The sequence below is a fragment of the Diabrotica virgifera genome, chromosome 5 (assembly GCF_917563875.1).
Source record: "Diabrotica virgifera virgifera chromosome 5, PGI_DIABVI_V3a".
Lineage (NCBI taxonomy): Eukaryota > Metazoa > Arthropoda > Insecta > Coleoptera > Chrysomelidae > Diabrotica > Diabrotica virgifera.
Window position 1 is genome coordinate 173,584,445 of NC_065447.1, and position 27,573 is coordinate 173,612,017.

Here is a 27,573-nt window from a genome sequence, read left to right on the forward strand (position 1 = left end):
CTCGGGAGAATAGTGCATGCTCCTCCATTTTAAAATCGGTTTAATGTCGGTGGTGGGGAGAATATTGGTAGGAGGAGTGGGGTTATACAAGGGCAATCCAAGTTCACTTGCTCAGAGTTTTCTCATTTACCTCAGTAGGTGCTCTATTTCAGTTCAGATCAGAAATATGGTGTTCGTTACGAAATTTGACGAGGACGTTCTCAAGAATGTCAATAATTCGGTAATTTTTATACGTAGTTTAACTGTGAAGTGATTGATTTTTTTAATTTTTCTTGCAGATGGCTCAAAATGTTTTGCCATTCCAACTCCAAGCTTTGGAGAAAAAGAACCACTTGGACCATTTGTGTGCCCTTGATATCAATTCCAGAGCCTCGTTTATCCGTCTTTCTGGAATAATATGTACCATTGGTAAGTTTTTACTGTTTTATTTTAAATGTATGTCTATCACTTGGACGACGTCCAGAATTACATAAATGACGTTTGTGCCGGCGCGAGTTTTACGTCAACATTGGGGAAGGCGCCTCGGGAAGCTTCAAAAGTGTGGTTACAAAAATTTACTGCCTTACTGTCTTTGAAATGTTGGTTTTAGCTCTTCTATATAAAACTATTTCCCTAATTCATAATGTATTTGCGTTGATTTTAATTATATGTATTTGTTTATTATCTATACAAGGGGCGATTGAAAAGTTTTCAACTAAGATAGACAATTGACTGCTAAACTTGCATCATCTGTATTAAAAATATGCCTAACTAATTAAACTTATTTTATATGAATAAATATATAAAGAATATTATATTATTAGTTCACCGGTTCTTCATTTCCAGTGTACAATTATTTTGTCTCTTCTTCGTTAATGTATTTAAAGTATTCTCGTTGATGGACTTGGACTTGACTGTTACATGGAAGTTCATTTCATCTAAGAATCTTCTTCTTGATGAACCTATCCATAACAAGTGTTGGCTATCTTTATGGCAATATTTACCTTATGCTTAGGGTTTTACTTACAATCTTTAACCAGGATGTTTTTTTCTTCCTGGACTTCGTTTTCCAAATACTTTACCCTGCACTTTCCAACAATATTTCTCCATTAGAGATCTGTACTACAGCTTGTTCTGTCTTAAAAATTTATTTCTCTTTTCGTTGGTTTGTAAAGTAAAGCTCCTCATTCGTACATTCTATATAAATACTGTTTTTTAATTTACTCATTATTGTGTATAGTTTCTCATATTTTCTTGGGTGTCCCTGGCATTGAGAGTCATCATCATCATCAGCCTCTCTCGATCCACTGCTGGACATAGGCCTCCCTTGTTTGTCTCCAAAGTATTCTATCTTGTGCTTTCTGTATCCAGTTTTTTGTTGTCTTTCGAAAGTCGTCTTGTCATCGTGTTGGTGGTCTTCCAACCTTTCGCTTGGTCTCCATTCAACTAGTTTGTGAATCCATCTTCCGTCCTTCATTCTGGCAACGTGTCCAGCCCATTTCCATTTTAAGTTACAGCTTCTTTCAATGACGTCTATGACTTTGGTCTTAGCTCGTAGATCTTCGTTTCTAATCCTCTCTCGCAGAGTGGCCCCTATCATTGATCGCTCCATTCTTGTCTGCGCTAACAGGACTCTCAATGGATGTTAGCGCAGAGTGCAGACGTTGAGAGTCATGTTTGTTATTTCACAATTTCCGGTATTCATTGATTTTGTTTTATATGTTTTTATATTATGATTTAAAAATTCATTTCTATTCAATTCGTTTCGTTGTTTATAACTATTTTTAGTGTTACAGGCTCGTATCCTATAAATAAAATTACTTTTGTTTTGTTTGTTGATATTTTCATGTTATATTTTTTTACTGCTAGGTAACTTTATTCGCACAGGGTGCCTTGTGCATTCTGACATTGGTTGATCGGATTCCTCCTCTTCGTTACTTTTATTTAACATCTCATCGAAGACACTTTTCATTCGGATATTACATGATCAGCCTCATTTCTGCACTCGATCTCTTATAAGTACTCTTGTTCTGATAACTCTTTTTGTCCTGCTTACTTCCTGGTAGAAAGATATAATTTCACTGCTTCGCAACTTTTCTTTGATATTTTGGATTTTTCTATCATTGTCTTTTACGCCATTGTCTTCTAAGCGCTCTTCATATTTTCTTAAATTCTCTCTTTCTCTGGTAGTCCTGTTTGTTGGCTGCATTATGATTAGATAACATTGATAACATTTCTTCATTTCCCAGGTTGCTGCTACTTGTGCCTTTAATCCGTCTTTTTGCAATTCCAATTGTATATGCAATTCGTATTTTTGTCTTGTGCCTTTATCCTTTCATATCTCGAAGTACCTTTTTTGATGTCTGAGCCCGTTTTTCTCTTTATCCTCTTACAAAATTTATTCTTACTAAGTAGTCACTGCGACAGTCGACCTCTCTCATGCTCCTGACTTTTGTAATATGTTTAAGTATTTGTTCGATTAAGACATGGTCTATCTGGTTAGTTGATTTACCATTGGGAGACGTCTATGTTCCTTTGTGGATCTCCTTTTTCTCCAACTGCGTCCTTCTTATTATTAGACTGTTTTCTAATGTGTATCCTATCAATATTTGCCCATTTCCATTATTTTTTTCATGCGTACTGTTTGACTTATATATACTTTCTTTCCCTATTTTCTATCTTAGAGCATAAATATCGTTACGGACCAATCGACAGATCCTGGAGGCCAGAAATGGGGCAGATACTCAAGAAAGATCATCAGTAAGTAGTGGTCAAAAAGAAATATGTAATTGCAGACCGCTGGCGCTGTCTATAAACCCTGAATACAATGTATCATTACAAAACACCAGCCACAAAAGCCTGTACTCTTTATTGCATTTGGTTTATTATTTGTTCCTTAATATTACTATTATATTACTATTCTATAGTTTTAAATTTGTTTAGGACCCGCTTCAAGGGACCCAGAGATCTTGGTCCAAATGATGGAATCTGGTATGAACTGTGCCCGTTTGAACTTCTCTCACGGTTCTCACGAATATCACGCTGAGACCATCGCCAACATCAGAAAGGCCGTCGAAATGTACAGCAAGAAAATCGGCATGCCCTACCCATTGGCCATTGCCCTAGACACCAAAGGTCCTGAAATTCGTACTGGACTTTTAGAAGGGGTAAGTATATAACTGCATGTTTTTTATACAGTGCTTTTCAGACAAAACTATCCACCTTAAATAATTTTTGAACCACTGATTTTTAGAATAACACGTCAAATGATACCTAAAGGGGGAGGCATTATGCCATATTTAAGCTTGCCGGGAAAGGCACCCTTTCACCCCCCGTATCATCCCTTATTTTTGTGTAAATTACTTCCACCTTTTTTATTTGATATTATAGCTATTAAATAAAATATTTTTTTCAATCCAGTTTTCTTGATTTTGTATTTATTTTTCTCATAAACTAATCACTTTAAGCCACATGTGTTATTAGACAAGGCGAAAATGGCGGGTTCGTTAGAAAAAATATTCTAATGAGATTTTTTTGCATAATCACATTCGTGAGACATCCCAGAATAAGGTTCAAGAAGTCCCCACGTGAAAAGTGGTCCATTTTTTTAACAATTTTTTTTAATCAAATTGCAAAAATCAATAGTTTTGGCCCGTATAAATTTTTGTTATATTTTTTGGACCATTCTGGACAAAAAAGGTCTCTTGTAATTTTTCTCTAAAGTTGATCGTTTTCGAGTTATAAACAATTTAAAATTGAAAAAAAAAACGAAAAATGGCGATTTTCAAGGCTTAATAAATTGGTTAAAAGTTATTATTATGAAAGTCAGAAAGTGACTAAATCAAAGTTTAAAGCCCCCCTACAAGATCCTGAAGAAATTTTTGTCATAATTTTATTACTAAGCTGTTATTTTTAAGTAATCATAATGAGCGCCAGCACGTATTAGGCGGCCGTCTATGGTGAGTGCGAGAGAGATGCCATTCCGGCAGTCCAATGGGGCAGCTTACTCGCACTCACATTTACAGCCGCGTCAATATGCTCTTACGGCTTATTGTTAATAATTAAAAATAACAGCTTAGTAATAAATTAATGACACAAATTTCTTCAGGATCATGTAGGGGAGGCTTTAAACTTTGATTTAGTCACTTTCTGACTTTCATAATAATAATTTTTAACCGAGTTATTAAGTCTTAAAAATGACCATTTTTGCGTTTTTCAAATTTTAAATAGCTTATAACTCGAAAACCATCAACTTAGAGAAAAATTACAAGAGACCTTTTTTGTCCAGAATGGTCTAAAACCTGAAAAAAATTTGTCCAGACCAAAAATAATAATTTTTGCAATTTGATTAAAAAAAATTGTTAAAAAAAATTTGGACCACTTTTCTCGTGGGCGACTTCTTGAACCTTATTCTGGGGTGTATTACAAATGTGATTATGCAAAAAAATCTTATGGGAATATTTTTTCCATCGAACCCGCCGTTTTCGCCTTGTCTATATACATTTTTGAAATCAGTACAAAGAGGAGAATCCAACTATAAAATAAAAAAGGTGGAAATAATTTAAAAATAAATTAAATGATGATACAGGGGGTAAGAGGGTGCCATTCCCGGCAAGCTTGAATGTGGCATAATGCCTCCCCCTTCTAGTAATTATTTGACGTGTTTTTGCGTTTTTTCTAAAAATCAGTGGTTCAAAAGTTGTTTAATTTTAAGGTGGATAGTTTTATCTGAAAAGCACTGTTTAGGTACGAGTGTGTAACTGTTTAAGTAACAATATTTTTCAATGTCTCCATATATTTATAGAAAAAAAAATGAATGTTAAAATTCACTAGATTAACCATAATTTTTTCCTATGCATCATTAATCGATATTTGTAGTGGTTTATTGGAAACGTTTTGTTTAGGCAATTAATTCTCCATTACATCAATGTGATGTAAACATTTGATTGATAAGAACAACTAATATAGAACCTGAAATACATGTCAACCAAGACACAAGTTGCGTACGATAATTACAAGACAATAAGTAAAGAAACACTTGCAGTGTACCTAATGCACTACTTGTAAAGTAATGCACTTGTAAGAGGAAAAAAAATATCACTGGAAACGGTTTTCGAAAGAAATGGAACATAATTTTTATAGTCTGCAAAAGGAAATATGGTGCTTATAATGAGGTCAAAGAACTGAGGTAAAATACTAATATAACCACATAGAACATGATACATTGATTGGCTATCTAGAAAAGCTCTATATAGAGAAAGAACAAATGACGCTAGATCCGGAAACAAATAACCACAAATAAAGAAGTTAATATAAATACACAGAAAGTTCGAAAAACAATTGAAATACTGAAGAACAGAAAAGCTGCAGGTAAAGACAGAATAACAAGCGAACTACTGAAATATTGTGTAGCAAGAATGACAGAACAATTTAACAACAATAATTAAAATTATACAGTACCGGAAGAAAGGGGAATTAGCGAACTAATTCTTCTATTCAAAAAACGAGATAAAAACAGCCAAAAACTACAGAGATATTAACTTATTAAAAACTAACATAAAACTTCTAAGAAATTTAGATTTAAATTTAAACATTTTGACAACTCTCACAGTTTTATTTAAATTCTTTTAATGATTTCGACATGTCATTTGTTTTTTTTTTATTGGAAACAACAGTTAACAAGAGTGGGCGTACCGAAAAAGAGGTAGTACAAAGGATCGTAAAAGAAAAAAGGATTATTGGATGCCTAAACCGAATGCTATGGTCAAAACAACTGTCAAATCAAAGAAAACATCTCGTTCTTTAAAACTATATCTTCATCTTTAAAACTCTAGTACTCTATAGATGCGAAACAGGGCAATTTGCTAAATCACTGGAACTACGCCTACTTGCATTGGAAATGGACTTCCGCAGATCAGCTAGAAAATTAAAGCTTGAAAGAATACAAAGTGACCAAATCAGACATATAATGGGAGTCCAGTAGGGATGGAAAAATCCTACCGGTTTTAACCTAAAACCGGTTTTTTTACTTCGCAATAACCGGTTTTACCGGTTGTTTTTTGTCCCGGTTATAACCGGTTTTTTGTTTTTAAAGTAAAAACCGGTTATTAGGTTTTTACGGTGATTGGGATTAGGTTAGATATTATTTTGGATCCCAATCATAATTATTATTCTTAAGTAATTATTCCAAACAAAACCATAATTCAAATTTTATTTTAAAAATACAGAAGCAAACTGAAAGTGCAAACTCACATCAGCCAGAAACAATTAAGTTTTATTATAATATTTCGTTGAAAAGGTATTTGTAATCATAATATTTACAAAAGAAGTGATCTGGTTTAAGTAGACGCAAACATCATTTATTTTTCACACTTGACTCTTGACATTGAAAGTGGGTGAATGACTTTTTCTGATTAACAAAAATAATGTTCTGACTATGAATATCGAATTACCGATTACGAATACGAATCTCCAAGGATTTCCCTACGTTTTCAAAACGTTGCACCCATACAGGAAGTATTAAATGAGTTAAAATGTACCTATTATACAAATATACAAACGTGTTAAAAGAAATACATGATAATTTTTTTTTGATGGTAGTAAAAATAAAAGATAAATTGCATTATTCAATTTATTTTTAAGTAAAATATTTATGTTGATATTATTTTTTTTTAAATCCCATTTGAAAGAGTCTGGAAAATTTTTTAGAAGTTGAAATGGTTGGGTTAAATTGTATATTATTGCAATATGTATATATTAATCTTACGCTATATTATATTTAATAATAATCAATAAATATATAATAATAATAATAAAATATTAAATAAATATAATAATTAATAGAATAAAATGGTTTTATTAAAAATTATGTTTTATTTATATTGATATTGATGTTCTTTCGATAGTACTAATTTTGATCATATTGATATCGAGTCGAGTGGAGTATCGCAAACTTAAGTGCATTGTAAATGTAACATTGTAACCTATTGGATTAAAAAAACTAAAAACCGGTTTTTTTGGCCGGTTATAACCATGTCAGGTTAAGTAAGCCATGACTGAATTGACAATTGAAGATTACCTATTATCAATCCGGTAATCAATGTAACACTGTAGCAAATAAAGAAATAAAAATAATTTATTAGTAATACATTTTACAAACAAAAACACAACCACTACATGCAACATTTTTGAAACAATTAAAAACTATCTTTTTATGTAAATGCAACAAATAAACAAAGAAAATTAGTAATAAATTTTACAAAAAAACACAAACTCAAAATACAATATTTTGTGAAGACAATTAAACACTACTTTTGTATGTAAATGTAACAATGTAACAAATAAACATAATTTATCAGTAATACATTTGGCAAAAAAACATGTTTGAAAAAATTAGAAGCTATTTTTAATAAAATATTTTTAATATCTAATTATATAAGGTGTTTAAAATTATCTCCTAACACATTTATGTACGCCTAAAAACGATCATTGAATGAGCTACTTACTCTACGGAGCATTTGTAAATTAACACATCGAAATACACTTTGTATTCTATTTTTCATCTCATCCCTTGTTGTTGGAGGTATTTTATAAACTTCATTATTAACGTAACCCCAAAAAAATCAGTCCAGTTTATTAAATTCTGGTGATTTGGGTGGCCACGCTACTGGTCCATTGAAAAATGAAAATATCTCGAAAACTAATAAATTTAGACATAGGGAATGTTATCTAAAAATTAAAGTACGGTAATGGTACTTTTCAATAGTGATATAAAATACAGGGTGTTTTATTTCAAATTACTGAGAAAATAATGTACTTGCGTTTTGTCTCACCCTGTATTTGATATAAAGAAAATTAGCAATATCGACCATTCTTGAAAATTTTGACCATACGTTAAAAAATATGGCATTAATAAACCATTGTTGTTTTGCTTATTTTTATTTATACAGGGAGTTGAACTTGTTACGATTTTCATATAAAATTGGTTATAACTTTGTAAATACCCTGTATAACATAACAAACCTTTATATTTTTGTGATGGAGAAGTTAACAGGATTTCGAATTTAAAATAAAATATAGGGTGTTCCATTTAAAAAAACATAAGTTTGGTCTGCCACTGTGTTATCGAACACCCTGTAACATTCTAACTAATTTTGTAATGTGAAGCTCAAAGGTGGCTAAAATTTTTGTTATTAACTTTTATTGCTATCTATTACTATAGCGGAGCTATTGAGCTTTACCCTACTAATCAATCACCCTGTATAGTAATGTTTATCTTAATTTTCTTAAGACCATTTTATATCTGCGTTGCTTGCTTCTGTTAGGCTTTCTTTTGTAAAAAACTATTCTAATAAGAAATTGGCGGTCTTAACCTTTGCTACCGATTTAACAATATGTATTTACGTTTTAGGGTGGCTCTGCTGAAGTCGAACTAGTCAAAGGACAAACAATCAAATTGACCACAGATAAGGCTTATGAATCCAAAGGCACAAAAGACTGCATATACGTCGACTATGACAATATCCAGAAAGTAGTCAAAGCAGGAAACCGTGTTTACGTTGATGATGGTCTAATTTCTCTAGTAGTAGACAGTATTCAAGGATCTTTCCTCACTTGCACAGTCGAAAATGGTGGTACTCTCGGCAGCCGCAAAGGTAAGAAAACAAACTTAATTCTTGATTTTTTTACGATACAAATTTTTAAAATCCAAAAATACCACCGTATTATTTCTGTCAGCTGGTTTTCAAAAGATATAAGCACATATTTGTTTTTAGTTACGTTTATTATTGCGTGTAAATGTTGGTTTAAATACAACCTACAAAAAAATGAATAAAAAACAAATTAAGTTTAATCTATGAATCAAATATTTACAAAAGTTATTTGCAATATTCCAGGAGTAATCAAACATAAGAAAGTCCTTAAACCATTCGCTCCTGTTACATTTTCGTCAGAAAGGGTACTTTATATTAAAAAAAAATGTTGTGCAGTTAAATGTTGAATATTTGTAATTATTGTGTCTGTATAAAGAGTTTTTAGTATTAGATATCTTTTTTCTACATTTCTTTGATTCAATTTCATCAGTAATTTGATCGTTATGTTTTCTTTGTGCTAAAATTGACACTGCTCTTATAGCTCTTTCGCATTTTGAAAGCGCCCTTAGCATAATTATTTATTTTCTCTGTACCAATTCCGTTTTTTCGTTTAATTTAAGACGAATATATATCCATATCTAAATTGGTAATTTCTTAAAAAATGGTCTCCATCTTTCCACTGATACTAATATTCCAGCTGCCAATGTTCATAGTCCTTTTCGTAGCTGAATTCGATTTCTATTTACATACATACATATAATGTTCTTGAACTCCTAAGTGGAGCATAGAGCTTCAGTGAAAACGCGCCATCGGGTTCTATTTTGCGCTAGGGCCTTCACCTCACTCCAAGACTTTCCTTGACTTCTTATCTCGTCCATGATGGATCTTCTCCAAGTTTGTGCTGGGCGACCTCTTTTTCTTTTTCCTTGGGGATTCCACTCTAGGGCAGTTTTTGCAATACTGGAACTATCTTTTCGGAGTGTGTGACCTATCCACCCCCACTTTCTGGATTTTATTTCATTTTCTACCCTATTTTGTTGGGTCAGGTGTAGCAGATCTTCGTTTCTGATGGTGTTTTTCCAGAAAATACGCACAATTCTTCGTAGACATTTGTTAACAAAGACCTGCAATTTGTCTGTAAGGGATTTTGTCACTTTCCAGGTTTCACATCCATAGAGTAGAACAGATATAACATTTGACTGGAATATTCGGATCTTTGTCCTTGTAGTATATTCCCCAGACCTCCAAACAGGGTTAAGCATGCTGAATGCTTGTTGAGCTTTTCGTATCCTCATACGAATATCGTTTTCTGTACCTCCGCTTTCTGTTATGACACTTCCAAGGTACGTGAAGTCTTCCACATTTTCAATCTGCATGTTGTCAATATTAAATAGCGTGTTGTTCCTTGCGTTTATTCTCATGTATTTGGTTTTACTAATACTGATTTTTAAACCTATTTTATTGGCCTCAGTGGATAGTGTTTCCAATTGGTCGGCCACATCCTGGAACCTTTGTCCTAACAGGCAGATATCGTCGGCGTATTGCAGATCACTTAGGCGTGTGGTTAACGTTCATCGTATCCCTTTTGTGTCGAAGTCTAGTTTGGAGAGAACATAGTCTAGAGCTATGTTAAACAGAAACGGAGAAAGCACACATCCCTGTCTGACTCCAGTAAGTACGTCAAATTCGTCACTGTTGATCCCATTGTGTGTCACGCTGCACGTCGCCTCAGTGTACAGTGACTTTATAATCGAAATTATTTTATGTGGAATGTTTCTTAGCTCTAAAATTTTCCATATAGCAGCATGAGATAGGCTGTCAAAGGCACGTTCGAAATCAACAAAAACCATGTATAGAGGTGTGTTCCATTCAACCGATTGTTCCATTATTACCCTCACAGTATTAATGTGATCTATGCAGGAAGATTCTGGTCTAAAATCTGCTTGATTTGCTCGAAATTCAACCTTGTTTGTTAATCTTTTATGTACGATGGTCGTAAAAATTTTATTTATGACGGTAAGCAAGGTTATTCCTCTCCAATTTTTGCACAGTGTGAGGTTGGCCTTTTTTGGAAGCTTAATAATGTTACCTTTTTTCCAGCCCGCTGAAATGCGGTTTGTTTCCCACACCTCTCGGACTATGGGGAGCAAAAGTTCAGCGGTTAGATGCGGGTCAGTTTTAAGTAGTTCGGCAGCAATGTTATCGTTTCCCGGGGACCTGTTATTTCTCAAAGATTTGATAGCTGTTATTATCTCCGTTTTAGAAGGGGACTCGCAAGATATATGCAAGTCTATATTCTGATGGTGTTCTATTTGGCTCGTCCGAAATTCGGAAGTAATCTTTAGGCTTTTTGACTTCTTTTACAAGTGGCAGGAGACCAACCTTAACTCCCTACCAGGAGAGCCAGATAATTTGAATTTAAGGATTTCTTCCTTTAGGTTTGCTGTCTTACGGGACTGAAGACCAATCTTCCCTTTTACGTTCATTTGTCTTTCAGATAAAATATGTTATTTTCGTAATTGAATCGCAATCGTGGTTTTTGATAGAGATGTCGCTTCTCTAAGACTTCTCATGTTTCCAGGCTTATAACTGACTGCATCGGTTATAGATCTACTCAGTTTATCTCACAGTCAATGTAGGCAGAGTTTGGTTGAGAGCACATATCGCACCCCGACTTATTAGTTTGCAAACTTTTCAGTGGAGCAAAAACAAGATTTTATGTGAACTCTTCATTTTTTTTCTCTGCAACTTACTTATAAGTTAACCAAATTCTGCACTCATATTGATTATGTGAGTAGTTATCTAATGCTAGTATTTATTTTTAGTTATTGACATTGCTTTACCCTGAAATTCACCCTTAAAATATGATACGGCTCTATTGCTAAGGCACCCATATTCAAAATTCGAAACTTAGGACGCATGAACCTGCCATATCACAGGTTATGGCACTAGACAAGTTTTACTTTCGAGTAGTTTTTGGGCTAACAAAAATGCATTATCACATTTGAGGGCAATATTTAAAAATGAACGGTACTTATCACACATCCGCTCTCGACCACAGCGTAACGCAAACTGTCTTATGGCGTGCTTGCTAATGCTGAGAGAGCTTTTGGAATAGTTATAACGACACAGGATTCTAAGATAACTAAATTATAGGACATTATTCCACAATGAAGGCAACGCCTAAAGGAATATGTTAGACCAAAAATAGATTTTCCATTTTTTTGGGGGTTATGGCGCTATTGAAGTCGGATGCGATATGTAACAAAACAACAACTGTTTGATTATACCGGGTGGTAAATCGTAAAACTGGTCATAGGAAACTCAATGTAAAATTCTAAACTGTTGAATTCCTGTTTCCCTAATTATTTTACATCAAAAGTCATGAGAGAATATTTGTAGAGGATTGAAATCTGTATTAAAATCAAAAGTTAAAATTGGTCTACGATTTAAACGCATTCCAAAATTTTGAAAAATATAATACATTTGCCACAACAGGTATCTGTGTACAAGTTAGGTCACACGTTACTATTTAACTGACAGTGCTCACACCATTGACTGAATAAAAAATCTTTATTATTAATACTTTCTCTGCAACTGATTGTATCTTATCAACTGTATTGCTTTTAAACAATAAATGATAAAATAAAAATATTGACAGTTCAAAAATCTGAAAATAATAACTTCATTGTGACACATTATTGCACCGTGTGTGGCCTAATTTTGGGCTGAAAAACTGAAAAATGTATTACATTTTTACAAAATTTTGGAATAATATGTTTAATTCGTAGAACAATTTTAACAGTTCTTTTCAATACAGATTCCAATCCTCTACAAATAGTTTCTAATGTCTTTTGATGTAAAATAATTAGGGAATCAGGAATTCAACAGTTTAGAATTTTACATTGAGTTTTCTATGGCCCGTTTTCCAATTTACCACCCGGTAGAAGCCATTATTTTAATGACTTTTTTTTTAAACACACTTGCAAGAATGAACTTTAAACTGAGTTAGGGATTGAAACGCAGATATCGGTAGACATAAAAAGTAAATCATTAATTACCAGTTATACTGGTATTGTCTACGATTTACATAATTCGTTTGTTTTTCTGGTACCTTTCCAAAAACTCTTTATTGTATAAACACATTAAAAGCGGTATTTTTTGAAACCATTAAGGTAATTGAGGGAATTTAAGATGTTTCTAATAGTTTCTTACCTAGAAGCATTAGCCTAATAAAAAAACTGCGATAAAATGTTTGCATACAATTTTTTCCTGTCTGGGAATAAGTGTTCGATGGAAAAATTATTAGAATAAATATTTAATTAAATTATACATTTTATACTTTATACTTTTACTTTTCCTAAATTTGACAAAATCTCAGTATCGATCCATATCTCAGTATTCACTGATTGAACCTTCTGTTTCAAATATATATTCGTTTAACAATTATGTAGTACCTCGAAGATATATAACAACATTAATCAGAATGAAGTTTGGACATGCATGTTTCCCTCTACATCTAGCAAGAATTAAAGTTTTTGATTCAAATCTTTGTACTGAATGTCAGAAGCTGGCTGATTTGAATCACACTTTCTTTGAGTGCACAAAATACATTCCACACAGCTATAATTTAATCGAAGATTTAATAAAATGTAATGGTTTTCCACCTTTCAATATATCCTATCTATTGTCTCTGAACAGCAAAAATATATATGATTGTTTAATGAAATTTATCTGTGAAACTAAAATTAACGTCTAAATTTATTAATCCTTATAATTTCATATATTATGTACATATGGAAAAAGAAGAAGAAGATGTATAATGGAAAAATGTGGTGAGCAACTTGGATAGTCCATAGCGGCCAGCTGCAGCTTTTGAACTGAGTAGAGAGCTGTGGAAGAGTTTGGAGCTATGGAACTCTAAGGACCTCATTGCCTTCTTTATGTATGAGTAGAAAACAAAAAAGTTGTGACTGGCTAATTGACACTCAGGTTTATGCCATAAAAAAAATTGACAAACCTACAGAAGTTATTTGAATAATTCATAAAAAAGTTTCCAGTGTTAAGAAATGAAAATCCGTGAAGAAAGATTGTCAAAATAACGTTCTAGAAATTTGGGCACGGATAATTGGCAAATTCTTAAAATATTTTGAAAGTTTAAATTATCTCAAAAACAAAGGCGAAAAAAGCGATACCTTTGTACTGTTTTCTTCTTGTTGCGAGAGCTGTTTGTGTGTGGTAAGAATGTTTCAAAACTTCAAGAACCCTGGAAATACGTATGCCCGAAAAAAAAAAACGAAGGCTAAAAACATTAACTATTTTAATTCCTCCTATCTAACTAATCAGCCCTAAACATCCATCCTTGGATATAAGCTTCCTCTTCCTTCTTGGGCAATCTTCTCTTCTCTCTATCTTGGATAATTTGCATCCATTTTGACCCGGCGTGTTTCTTCAGGTCATCTGACCATCGCATTTGTGGCCTTCCCCTTTTTCGTTTGTGGTTCCACGGTCTTCAATGTATAATCGTCTTACTCCATCTTTCGTCCTTCTGCCTTAAAGTGTGTCCGGCGAACTTTCATTTAAACATTTACTACTTGGGTTGAGACATATTTCACTTTTGTTTTGTTACGGATCCATTCTTTTCTTTTCCTGTCTAATAGTTTAATGTTGAGCATTTGTCTTTCCATGGATCTTTCTATCTTTGCTATTTTTTCCATATTTTCCTTTGTAAACATCCGTGTCTGATAGCCATATATAGGACAGCGGGTATACATTGATTGAAGACTCTTGTTTTTAGACATTGGGAGTATTTTCTGTTCTTTAGAATTAGACCAGGGCGCATCTGTAAAAATATTAGTACATTTGGACGTTGAGAGGTGACTCAAATTTTTTTGCAGAAATTGCTTGAAAATAAATCAAATAATAATATTTGAGTTATCCTCCCTCTCAAAAAGGTCCGGAACATTGTTTAAATAATCAAAATGTCAAAAAATTAAGGAAAAATTCGATTTTTTTCTTGGTTTTTTGATTATAACTTTAAAAGTATTCATTTTCGAGAAAAGTTGTACTGACATAAAAGTTGCGTAATTAAATTTGCTACAATATAGAATTAGTTAAAAATTTAAAAAATAGTCACCCTTGTTGCAAAATAGCAATAATTGTGAAAAAAACATACAAAAACAAGTATTCGCATTTTACGTTTTTCAACCATTTATGCTACACTTAGGACCTTCATATATATATACAATAGCGCTAAAGGCCTTAGAGGCCCATGGCTTGAAAAGTTTGTTTTTTTCTTTCTTCATTTTCACGTTTCTTTATGTGCTGAGCTCTTCTCTGGCTTGATGTGATTTTCCTCCATTCCTTCCTGTCACTCATTTTTCTTTTTTGGCCCTCTAGCCCCATTCTTTCCAAATCTTTTTCGACGTCTTGCTTCCATCTATTTTTCGGCCTTCCTCTTCTCTTTCTTGAAGTTATAGTGTAGTTTAGTACCTTTTTTGGAGTCCTCGTGTTTGGCATCCTTTCAATGTGACCTCGCCATCTAAGTCTCTGAGCCTTTATCACTCCTATTATATTAGGTTGGTTGTATAATTGCTTTAACTCATCATTTGATCTTCTTATCCATAAACCGTCCCTTATTTTTCCTCCATATATCTTCCTTAGTATTTTCCTTTCCCAGATCTCCAGTAAATTTTGTTCATTTTTTGTCATTGTCCATGTCTCACTGCAGTATGTTACTATTGGCTGTATAGTTGTTTTGTATAGCTGTACTTTTGCCCTTCTTGATAGAAACTTGCTTTTCAACATTACATTAAGCGCATGTACACTTCTATTGCCTGCCATTATTCTAGCTTGTATTTCTTCTTTAATGATAGGTTTACGTGATATTATTGCCCCTAAATCTTTCTACCATTTCGAATTCGTATGATGTTCCTTCTTCTACTTCTACTTTAAACTTTTGACCATTCCTAAACTGACCATCTGTCCACTCCATACATTTTGTTTTAGTTGAATTTATATATAGTCCCATTTTCTTCGCTGCTTTTACTATTCTCTGTACCATCTCCTGTAGCTCTTTTTTTCCTCTTGCCAGTAACACCACATCATCCGCAAACGCCAAAACTTGGTGTCTTCTTTGATATATGAGTCCTTCTCTATTGATTTTTGCTTCTCGCATTATTTTTTCTAGGCATAAGTTGAAGAGTAAAGATGACAGAGGATCGCCCTGTCTTAATCCTTCGTTTACTATAAATTTTTCTGATGATTGATTGTTTATTTTGACTCTGTTTTCTGTATTCTTCAGAGTGAGATGTATCATGTTACGTAGCTTTCTGCTAACTCCCAATTCCTCAAGCGCCTCTTTTAATTTCTTCCTCTTTATTCTATCGTATGCTTGTTGGAAGTCGATGAATAGTGCTATCGTTGGTAGGTTGTGTTCATAGCTTTCTGCTTGTAATTCTCTGATTACGAATACTTGGTCCGTTGTGCTTCTCCCTCTTCTAAAGCCGCACTGATATTCGCCTATTATATTTTCAGCTTCTTTTTCAAGTTTGTCTTTTATTGATTTTCCTAGGATTTTGTATACGGTATTTAATAAAGCTATTCCTCTGTAATTACTGCATTCTGTTTTGTCGCCTTTTTTATGTAATGGGCAGATAATTGCTTCCTTCCAGTCCTCTGGTATTCGTTCTTTTAACCATATATCTTTTATGATTTTGTGTATCCAATCATTCAGCAATTTTCCACCATATTTCATCATCTCTGCTGTTATGTTATCGCTTCCAGGGCATTTGTTGATTTTAAGATTTCTAATTATTTCCTCGATTTGTTCTTTGCTCGGTGGATTATCTTCTATGTCTTCTAACTGTTCATTTTCTGTCTCTGCTTCTATGGATTCATTTTGGTTTGGCTTATTCTTGCCATTTAGTAATTTGTCAAAATACTCTTTCCATCTCTCTACTATTTCTGCTTCGCCGCTTATATTATCTCCAGCTTTGTTTTTAACGAATATGGGTTTTTGCTGGTATCCTCTTTTCTCGTTACTGGCACCTTGATACAGGTTTTTTATTTCTTTATTTCTGTAGTTCTCTTCTATTTCTTTTAGCTTATTATCTCTTCTCTGTTTTCTCTTCTTTTCTCTCAACAACCTCTTTACTTTTTGTCTTTGTTCTATATATCTATCATGCGTCTCTGTTGTTTCTTTCTTGATCATTTCCATCCTTAATGATTGTCTTAGTTCTATTTCTTTTTGGCACTCTATGTCGAACCACTCCTTCCTCTTTTTAATCTCTTGTTTATTACATTCTTTTGCTGCTTTGTTCATTACTTGCTTTATGATTTCCCAGTTGTTCTCCGTTTGTTCTTCTATTTGTATCTTTTTTAGTCACCTTTCCATTGTTTCTCTGTATGTTTCTTGCTCTTTTTTTGTTGCAAACCGAATTGGTTTATTTATACATTTCTTTTCTTTTATTTTGTTTTTGTTTTCAGGTATCAGTTGCTTCATTTTGATACCCACCATGTAATGGTCGGAGTCGGCATCTGGTCCTCTGTATGTTCTAATCTTCTTTATACATTGCTGCTCTTCTTTTTCGATCAGCACGTGATCTATTTGGTTTTTGGTCTTTCTATCTGGCGATATCCATGTTTCCTTGTGTATTTCTTTTCTTTCGAAATATGTGCTCATTATGATCATATTTTTTTCTCTTGCAAAATCTATGAGGAACTGTCCGTTTTCATTAGTTTCATTGTGTTTACTATGTTTTCCTATTGTCGGTCTAAATACTTCTTCCTTCCCTATTTTGGCATTTGCGTCGCCTAAAATAATTTTCATGTCGTATCTGGGTATACTTTCGATTGTTCTATTTAGTTCACTGTAAAAAGATTCTTTGACATCATTATCTTTTTCTTCAGATGGTGCGTGAATATTTATGAGAGTGATTTTTTGGTATTTTCCCTTGATCCTGATACTACATATTCGATCTGATATTGGTTTGAATTCTACTATTGCTTCCTTTAGTTCTTTTCGTAGCATAAAACCTGTGCCTAGTGTTCTATTCTTTCCGCCGCTATTAAAAAACACTGTATCTTCTATTTCTAATATATCATTTCCCAGCTGTTTCGTCTCCTGCAAGGCTACTATGTCAAATTGGAACTTTTCGATTTCTCTCGCTAGATGTTTAAGTTTACCTTCTCTATATGTGCCTCTTACATTCCATGTTCCTAAAAGTAAGTGTTCTTTTCGACATGTTCTCTTGTGTTTTTGTCCGGTTTTCATTTTTTTTTCTCTTTTGTCCTTTTTTTGAATTATCGTTATCCTTTTTCTGTACTTGTGTCGTCATCGTTATTCCCATGGTACAATTGTCTGCTAGTTTTTTGATGTTGTTTTGATCATTTTTCCTTCTTTGTCGTTCCACTTCCATTCGTTGTTGTTTACCCATATTTTTTTTTACTCCAATCTTGACTTCATTTCCTTTGTTTCTTTCTTCCTGAGCAATGTTTCTAATTGTTTTCTGTATTTCTCGTTCTCTTATGGTTGCATCTTCGTTAATATATACCTTCAGCCCTCTTATTTCTTTTAACTTATACTTTTTTTCCATTATTTTTCTTTTTTCTTCCTGGTTTTCTAATTCAATGAGGCATGTTTTTTCTCCTAGCTTGTGAGCATTCCTTATTTTAACCTCTACTCCTAAGTGTTGTTTGATGAAATTGTTAGTTGTTTCTTTTAACCCTGCTTGTTCATATGTGTCTATCCTTAGACCGTTCATGACTACGTTATTTATTCGTCGGTGTTTTTCCATAACTTCCATGTGGTTTGTTATTTCTCTGAGTTCCTCCTTGATTTCTATATTCTCTTGTTTTAGTTCCGCATTTGCTTTTCTCAGCGCTCTGTTTTCTATAATGAGCTTTTCTATTGCTTCCTTGCTTTCTTTTTGATTTCTTTTTATTTCCTTAATGTCATCGTTGAGGTGGCTCATCATTATTAATAATTGATCAATTTTTGTTTCTTCATTTCTTTTCTCTTGATTTTTTGTTGGTATTCTCGAGAACTTTTTGCTCTTTCTAAAAATATCATCTTCCTCATTATCCATATATCTGTCCTTCCTTTTTGACCCTCCTTCTGACTGTGTGTCATCACTGTCTAAAGTTTCCAGATACCTTTCCATTTTCCGGCGCCAAACACTGTCTTCCACCTCAAAAGTGCAGAGAAGACAGCGTTTACCGTATTTATTTTGTATATTTATTATCGGTTGTTATTTTCTGTGGTTACCTGGAAAATCTACTCACAACGGCAACGTCGCAATTTCATCGGCCAGAGTTTCGTGTCTACGTTTTGTTGTTAAACAGGCTTAACAATTTTACCGATCTTACTTTTTGTATGTCCTTGGTTCTATTTTGATGTTATTTCACCGATTTTAATGTTTTTAATTATCACTAACCTTAACTTAATGTCTTATATTGTTCACTGGATCTTCATATTTCACCCTAAAAAACTTTATGATACAGTAAAACAATACTGTAAAGTTCATTAAGATCGGTTCAATACATTTTGCAAAATAAATTTTGAAATCCAGCTTTCGTAAAAAAAATTAATTTTTTCAAAATGTTACAGGACTGAAAATAAAGTAGATAGCAAGTTGAAAATTTTTTTGCGTATAGAAGTGTACCGTACCTTTCATTTGCAATTTTGCAAAATTGAAATCGATTAACACCACGGCGTCAGGAATTTTTTTAAATAAACATTAATTATTGGTGCTACGCGCAGGACAGCGGATAGTTTGCTCTGATTGGGCATTCCAATGACCTTTGATAATGATTGATACATTTTAATTTTTATTACATTTCGATATAAATAAATAAATTTGTTTATTGCAAAATAAAAACACATACTCTATCCTTTGAAATAACACTTTTATTAACAAAAACTTTCTTTGTTCATATGTTTTAACTTAAATAATAAAAGTTTATTATTTTTAAACATATGCAATTGTTTAAACAATATTTCACAAACAATAATAAAATTAGTTTGATTTTTGTGGAATTAAAATATTAAAATAGAACAAAATATAGAGTAAGAAAATAATATATTAGGTAAAGATTGGAAGAAATTTTGGTGCAAATCAACTTGTGTGAATAGAACACCTCTGTCCTGCGCGTAGTACCAAAAATTATTGTTTATTTCAAAAAATTTCTGACGCCGTGGTAATTAATCGATTTTAATTTTGAAAATTGAAAATGAAAGATACAGTACACTTCTATAAGCAAAAAAAAATTCAACTTGCTATCTGCTTTATTTTCAGTCCTGTAACATTTTGAAAAAATGAATTTTTTTTGCGAAAGCTGGATTGCAAAATTTATTTTGCAAAATCTATTGAACCGATCTTAATGAAATTTACAGTATTGTTTTACTGTATCATAAAGTTTTTCTGGGTGAAACAAGAAGGTCCTAAGTGTAGTATAAATGGTTGAAAAACGTAAAATGCGAATACTTGTTTTTGTATGTTTTTTTCGCAATTTTTGCTATTTTGCAACTATGATGACTATTTTTTAAATTTTTAACCAATTCTATATTGTAGGAAATTTAATTACGCAACTTTTATGTTAGTACAACTTTTCTCGGAAATGAACACTTTTAAAGTTATAATCAAAAAACGAAGAAAAAAATCGAATTTTTCCTTCAATTTTTGACATTTTGATTATTTAAACAATGTTCCGGACCTTTTTGAGAGGGAGGATAACTCAAATATTATTATTTGATTTATTTTCAAGCAATTTCTGCAAAAAAATTTGAGTCACCTCTCAACGTCCATCTCAAAACAGATGCGCCCTGGACTAAATATAAAACAGTTTTCCGAATGATGCCCAGGCCAATCTTATTCTTCTCTTTATTTCGTCGGTCTGATTTTCTTTATTTAATTTAATGATTTGTCCTAGATATATTATGTAGAATTGTAAATATTTTATCTTAAATTTTAATTCTCCTGTATATAATTTGTCTTAATTATAAATAAGAGTCTGACACATATGGACCTACGTCGGCCCAGATGGGTGGAACGGATTGGGATTAGTACGGTAGCCGCAGCTGTTGCGAACTACTTTTAACTTTGAATCTTTAAGACATAAGTAAGAATAACAGTCGCCACTCTGTGAACTAATTTTTATTACTAATAGGGAGTGAAATTGATTGCAGTAGAATTTTAATAGTTTCGGATTTAAGCATGAAGAGGGGAAGAAAGGAGACGGTTTTGGTTAGTGTGGGAATCAAGGCAGTTTGTCGATTTTGAGATTCGAATGAAAGAGGCTGTATTTGGCGATAATTGAAAGGACGCGAAGTTTAAGACGTATGTATATATCGACAAGCCGGTCATATATTAAGTAGATAAACGCGATTATTTCAAAGACATTTTCTTTTGTGAGAACTCGTAAAATTTTAGTCGCAATTACACAAACACTTTTACATTTCGTCATTTTAATAGTATCTATAATTTAGTTGGCTATTTTATTAATTAAAACTGTTAAACATCACACGGACTTTTATTACAATTGTCTTTAGCGAAACCTACATATATATACTCTTTTGCTTGTTCTGTTATTATTTGTGCCACTGTAATTATTAGTTCTTCTTGTTGATTGGTCATAGTTTTTGTCTTAATTGAGTACTGAATTCAATGTAAAGTATTAAAAACTACTGTTAAAACAAAAACAATAAATGATTTAACTATTTTACTAATGCAAAAACTAGTTTGACACTGTCATGATATAATAATGCACTGTAGACAATTGAATGTTTTCCGTAATGTCGGATTTCATAGTTTAGTTTATAGATTGACTTCACCGAATTAGTGCGTCAGATGCGTGGCACTTTGTAATACCTTTATCTCAGTTTTAAATGTTTCACTAAATAAACATTTCGATACACAAGGTTTGGTCCCAGTTTAATTCTAAAGAATTAGTTAATTCACTCCCGAATTTTGACGGTTCCAATTTTGCAATCCATTCGTGAGACAAATTTTGGAATGCGCGACAATACCGACCAATCACGGCAAACGTAAAATGCCGTTAACTGTCATTCATTTGCACGAAGGACTAAAATTTTTTATGCGCCGTCACGAAAATGGAACATAGAGAACAAAGTATTTTAGATCAGTGACCCTACTGATTCTTTAGCATTATACTGTGGTTTGTTACAGAATCTCTCATTACACATTAACGGAAAAATAAAAAAATGTTCAATAAAAGTTAAATTTTAAAATTGGAAGCCAAATTCTTTCTTATTACATTTTGATACTTTTTTAGGTTGCAATCTTCCCGGAGTTCCTGTAGACTTACCAGCCGTCTCAGAAAAGGATAAATCAGATTTGAGATTTGGTGTAGAACAAAAAGTAGACATCGTTTTCGCCTCTTTCATCCGTGATGGCGGCGCTTTGACTGAAATCAGAAACATTCTAGGGGAAGAAGGAAAAAGAATTATTATAATTTCGAAGATTGAAAACCAACAAGGTATGTAACAGGCAAAATTATTGTGGAATATTGTTGACCACTAATATTATTGGTCTAGCATAGGCTACTAACTCATAGCATGAGTTAAAATTTTGTCCATTTCCTTTTATGTAAACTTACGTGCATAGAAATCGGCCCACGTAAAAATTTGGTCATTTTTGATGTCTCATATTTCCTAAACCCGTTGGCCGATTTAAGTGATTTTTAGAATATGTTATAGCCTGATTCTTTAAAAATACCACTGTAATAATATTGTTGCTAAACAGGTAAATTTTCATTGTATACCGGGTGTACCAATCAAACTGTGTTTTTTCTCAAAGTTCGCATCACCCTGTGGAATATTCTAGCATTTATAAAATACTGAAATTAAAACCCAACTATAGCCTCAGATTTTCTTAACATTTTGTTTTTTGATTCATTCGTTTATGTTGGATAGTAAAAAAGTTAGGTACTTTAGCAACTAGACATGTTCTTCATCAATAAGTCTTCTGTTTCTAAATAAGTGCGACAAACTTTAAGGGATAATTCTGTGTGAAAAAATAATGACAGTTGGCTTTATAAACGTATGTCCGCAAATGTTTCGTTGCCGAGATACGCGATGTTGAATTTTTTCTTACAAACTGACGATTTATTTATTGCTTTAAAACCAGTTGAGATATGCAAGTGAAATTTCGTAGGTTTTAAGAGATAGTTATTGACCATTCCAGGTCACGTGACTTTCGACACCGTTGCTGAGGGGCAAAAATTGTGTTTTTGGTGTTATTTTTGCTATTTTCTCGTTTTATTATAAAAAATCTGTGGTTTTAACTACAAAAATTTCAAATATTGGATATAGGACACCCTCGTAGGGGATGCAAAAACCCGGTATAATCAGAAAATCAGTTTTCTTGGCCCATATCGTCATTCTGTTTACAGTGTATTGTGATTATAGCGATTTAAAACATTTCGGTCTTTAAATGTGGCTGGTATTATAAAAAAACTTACTTTATCTCTTTAACCTTTACTGGAACACTTTCAAACTGAAAAAACGCTGGTATTTTAATCATATTCTTATTAAACACTGGTTTTCTACACTTAACCTAGTTTGTTTACAATATTTTGCCCATCAGTCGCTGTCAAATGACGTCACCCTGGAATGGTCTATTGCTGATTTTTTGACATAAAATTAAGAATTTTATATTCACCATTAGCGTGCATACGGGTAATATGATCGGTCATATTACACGTATGCGCGCTCATGGTGAATAGTAAATTCTTAATTGTATGTCAAAAAATGTGCAATAACTACGTCTTAAAACCCACAAAATTTCATTGGCATATCTCTCAATCGGTTTTAAAAGCAATAAAATAAATCGTCAGTTTGTAAGAAAAAATTCAACATACCTTATCTCGGAGACGAAACATTTGCGGACATATGTTTATCAAGCCAACTGGCATTATTTTTTCACACAGAATTATCCCTTAAAATTTGTCGCACTTATATAGAAACAGAAGACTTATTGATGAAGAACATGTCTAGTTTCTAAAGTACCTAACTTTTTTACTATCCAACATAAACGAATGAATCAAAAAACAAAATGTTAAGAAAATCTGAGGCTATAGTTGGGTTTTAATTTCAGTATTTTATAAATGCTAGAATATTCCACAGGGTGATGCGAACTTTGAGAAAAAAACACAGTTTGATTGGTACACCCGGTATACAATGAAAATTTTTTACAGTGGTATTTTTAAAGAATCAGTCTATAACATACTCAAAAAATCACTTAAATCGGCCAACAGATTTAGAAAATATGAGACATCAAAATGACCAAATTTTTAAGTGGGCAGATTTCTATGCACGTAAGTTTATTTAATATGACCTCGTGCCTTCTAACATATTAGTTAAATTTTCTAGATTGTTCAACTTGCCATAACATTTCCATCTCTGGTATTAAGGGGCCATTTACTTTTTATATTACAAAAAATCTATTTTTGTTTTTTACGTAAAAACATTATTTAGTATCATATAAAGTCCTAAAATTATACAACAATTATACAGTACTATATACAACTGTACGTAATTTAGATGTACAGGGTTATTCACTATATTTTGACCCACTGTAAACTGCTTTATTTACAGAATTAGAAAAAAATGTAACATACAAAAGTTATTCGATTTTTTAATTATGATTTTTTGACATATATATCATACTAATGACGTCATCTATCTGGGCGTGATGACGTAATCGACTATTATTTTAAATGAGAATAGGGGTCGTGTGCTAGCTCATTTGAAAGGTTATTCCATTCTCTATTCAGTAATATAAACATTAAGATAATTATTATCAATTATTATACAGGGTGTCCAAAAAATTTTTTTTAATTAAATTAATTGACACAAAAAGAAAAATGTATATAATTTATTTCATTCAAAATACATTCTACTACTGTCAGAAAACAGAACTAAATGTTTATTGAACAAATAAACATTACTTTTCACTTAAATTCAATGTTCAAGCTGCCATTCATCTGCCTCTTGGCAGTTTGGACATTAAATTTAAGCAAAAAGCAATGTTTATTTGTGCAATAAACTTTTATTTGTTTTCTAACAGCAGTAGAAGATATTTTGAATTAAATGAATTACATACATTCTTCTTTTTGTGTCAATTAATTTAATTAGAACATTTTGTTGGACACCCTGTATAAATAATTATCTTAATGTTTATATTACTGCATAGAGAATTGAAAAACCTTTCAAATGAGCTAGCACACGACCCCTATCCTCATTTAAAAAAATAGTCGATTACGTCATCACGCCCAGATGGATGACGTCACTAGTATGATATATATGTCAAAAAATCACAATTTAAAAATCGAATAACTTTTGTATTTCACATTTTTCTCTAGTTCTGAAAATAAAGCAGTTTGCAGGGGGTCAAAATATAGTGAATAACCCTGTACATATTGTGCATATGTATTTCAGGTTTTTGCAATTCTAATGGAATTTATCTGTAAGGATACCGTGTTTTATAGCATATTCTCTGGCTAACTCGGATTTTCGATAATCCGGATCGGCTACGATCCCAATTAATCCGACTTATCGAGGTTTCACTGTACACCAATCTAAGTAAACCAATTTTTTATACTTAATATATATGACCACTGAATAAACCTCTAAAAACCCCTCTTTATTAGTAAATGGGTAAATTCACACCCCTCCCCCCCCCCCGACGTTTTTTTAACTTTTTATAAAATCGCGTATAAAGGCTACAAACATAAAAAAAAGTATAAAACATATAAAAAAGAACTTTTTAAAGAATTATTTATTAGTGTTAAATATCACGAATTGAATCCCGTTGGAATTAGAAAAAATTACAGAAATGCAGAAAAGTGTGTCCCAAATTAAAATGCACTTTTTGGAAGACGCCCTCTGCAGTGGTGACAATTAAAAGGACCAAAAAGATTTTTTTTTGTATAACTTGAAATGCTTTTAACCATATATAAAAAAAGTGTAGCGATAAATAATATACTAGTTTTTTCTTTAATAGTTATTTATGATAAGTGTTAAAAGTACAGTTTTAAGGCATGCATGTGAAGATTTGCAGAATGGGCGAAGCGAATTCACATGAGTGCATTAAAAATGTACTTTTAACACGTATATCATACAATATTTTTTCTACAAACGTGTTATTTAATAAATATTGTTTCAAATTGCGCAAATTGTACTATTAATATTAATGTTAATAAATGAAAAATATAAATATTTTGACGTTTGCTTTCAAAATTTGACATTTCACTTTTAACTGCAGTGCCTTAAAAATTTTAAAGCACCCAGAGGTTTAAAGTGACATTTTTAAGGATCCCATGGAGTGCTAAAAATTGCATTTTTAACACGTTTGTAGAAAAAAATATTTAAACATTTTTTTTTCAATTTAGAAAAATAGACACGAGTTATATATCGTTATTTTGTTTTTAGGTATGACCAATTTGGACGAAATTATTGAAGCTTCCGACGGTATCATGGTAGCTCGTGGAGATCTTGGTATCGAAATCCCAACCGAAAAAGTATTCATCGCTCAAAAGGCCATGATTGCCCGATGCAACAAGGCCGGCAAACCCGTCATCTGCGCCACCCAGATGTTGGAATCTATGACCAAAAAACCAAGACCTACTCGTGCCGAGAGCTCAGACGTTGCTAATGCCGTTATCGACGGTGCTGACTGTGTGATGTTGTCAGGAGAGACCGCCAAAGGAGACTATCCTTTGGACTGTGTCCGAACCATGGCTAATATCTGCAAGGAAGCTGAAGCTGCTATCTGGAGCGGCGAATTCTTCGGTGACTTGACCTCAATGGTATGTAAAATTTTGATAGTCTATTAAAAAAACTAAAACTGTTCTTTCTATCACGTATATCTGATAAGGGATCGGTGGTTACAGCCTGTTGAATATCCTTACCTTCGACTTACTTTGTCACAAATAACAAGTCAAAATTTTAAACGCGTTTTTCTCATAACTGTTTTTTAAAGGCAGTGGAGATTGAAAAAAAACCTATCTACATTACCAAATACCTCAGGAACGAACGGGGTTTGTAAAGGGTAAAGGTACAAGGGAACAAATCCTGAACCCGAGACAACTCATTGAAAGGTCTAGAGAATTTCAAGTACCTATGATTATATTCTTCGTTGACTACCAAAAGGCATTTGATTGTGTAAGGTGGATAAATCTGTGGTCAATTTTAATAGAAATGGGCGCACCAATGCACCTGGTGACACTTACTAAAAATCTGTACGAGTCCCATATAGCGACAGTACGACTAGATCAGAAGTTCTCAAACCAATTCAAGACCGAGAGAGGTGTTAGACAAGGATGCGTGTTGTCACCTGACTTATTTAACATTTATGGTGAACATGTCATGAGGATGGTTTTAGAAGGATGGGCCGGTGGAGTAACAGTAGCTGGTAGGAAAATCTCCAATTTAAGGGCACCCAAAGTCCCATTTAGCGACAATGTTAACATTATGTCACATAGCTCTGCAACCAAAGCACTTAGAGACCTAATTTTTGTTTTATTTTGAAACTACATGCAGTGTTTAGTCCCTCGTAGATTTTTGTAAAGTTAGAGTGAAAGAAACATTTATTTTAAATTTTTTTTAAAATACTCTTACAAAAAAAACCCAAAAAAGTTGGATTTTGTTTTTATTTTACTTGTTTTTATACATTTTTTAATACAACTTTACGCGGGACTAGACATTATCTATCTACAACCACTGTAAAAATTTAGACCTTATATCATCTAAGAATCCAGAGATATCTGACATCAAAAGTTAAAAACCTAGTATTCGGGAAATCGCACAAACATAAAACACTCTAATAGGTTATAAAGCTACTGGTACACGGTAAGTTGAGTGCAGACGTTCAGAAAATACATAGTTTCGTAACCATGGATATTTTGTACTATAATGTGTTATATATCGTTGAAAAGAGAAGATTTCAGAGAATAATTTTCAATCATAACGCAAAAAACTTAA

At 32.6% G+C, this 27,573-nt stretch overlaps 1 protein-coding gene across 3 annotated transcripts in view; it reads left to right on the forward strand.

The window, feature by feature from the left end:
- The window catches only part of LOC126885211 (pyruvate kinase-like), a 62,376-nt gene that overhangs the window by 25,546 nt on the left and 9,257 nt on the right, over positions 1-27,573 (forward strand). For 2 of the 3 annotated variants that reach the window (XM_050651664.1, XM_050651665.1), the window contains exons 2-6: positions 279-408; positions 2,923-3,146; positions 8,390-8,633; positions 21,864-22,067; positions 26,023-26,399. In XM_050651664.1, coding sequence (XP_050507621.1) covers positions 279-408; positions 2,923-3,146; positions 8,390-8,633; positions 21,864-22,067; positions 26,023-26,399 — 1,179 coding nt within the window. Of the gene's footprint in view, positions 1-5; positions 221-278; positions 409-2,922; positions 3,147-8,389; positions 8,634-21,863; positions 22,068-26,022; positions 26,400-27,573 lie in introns of those variants that run through there. The other variant, XM_050651663.1, reaches the window with a different exon arrangement.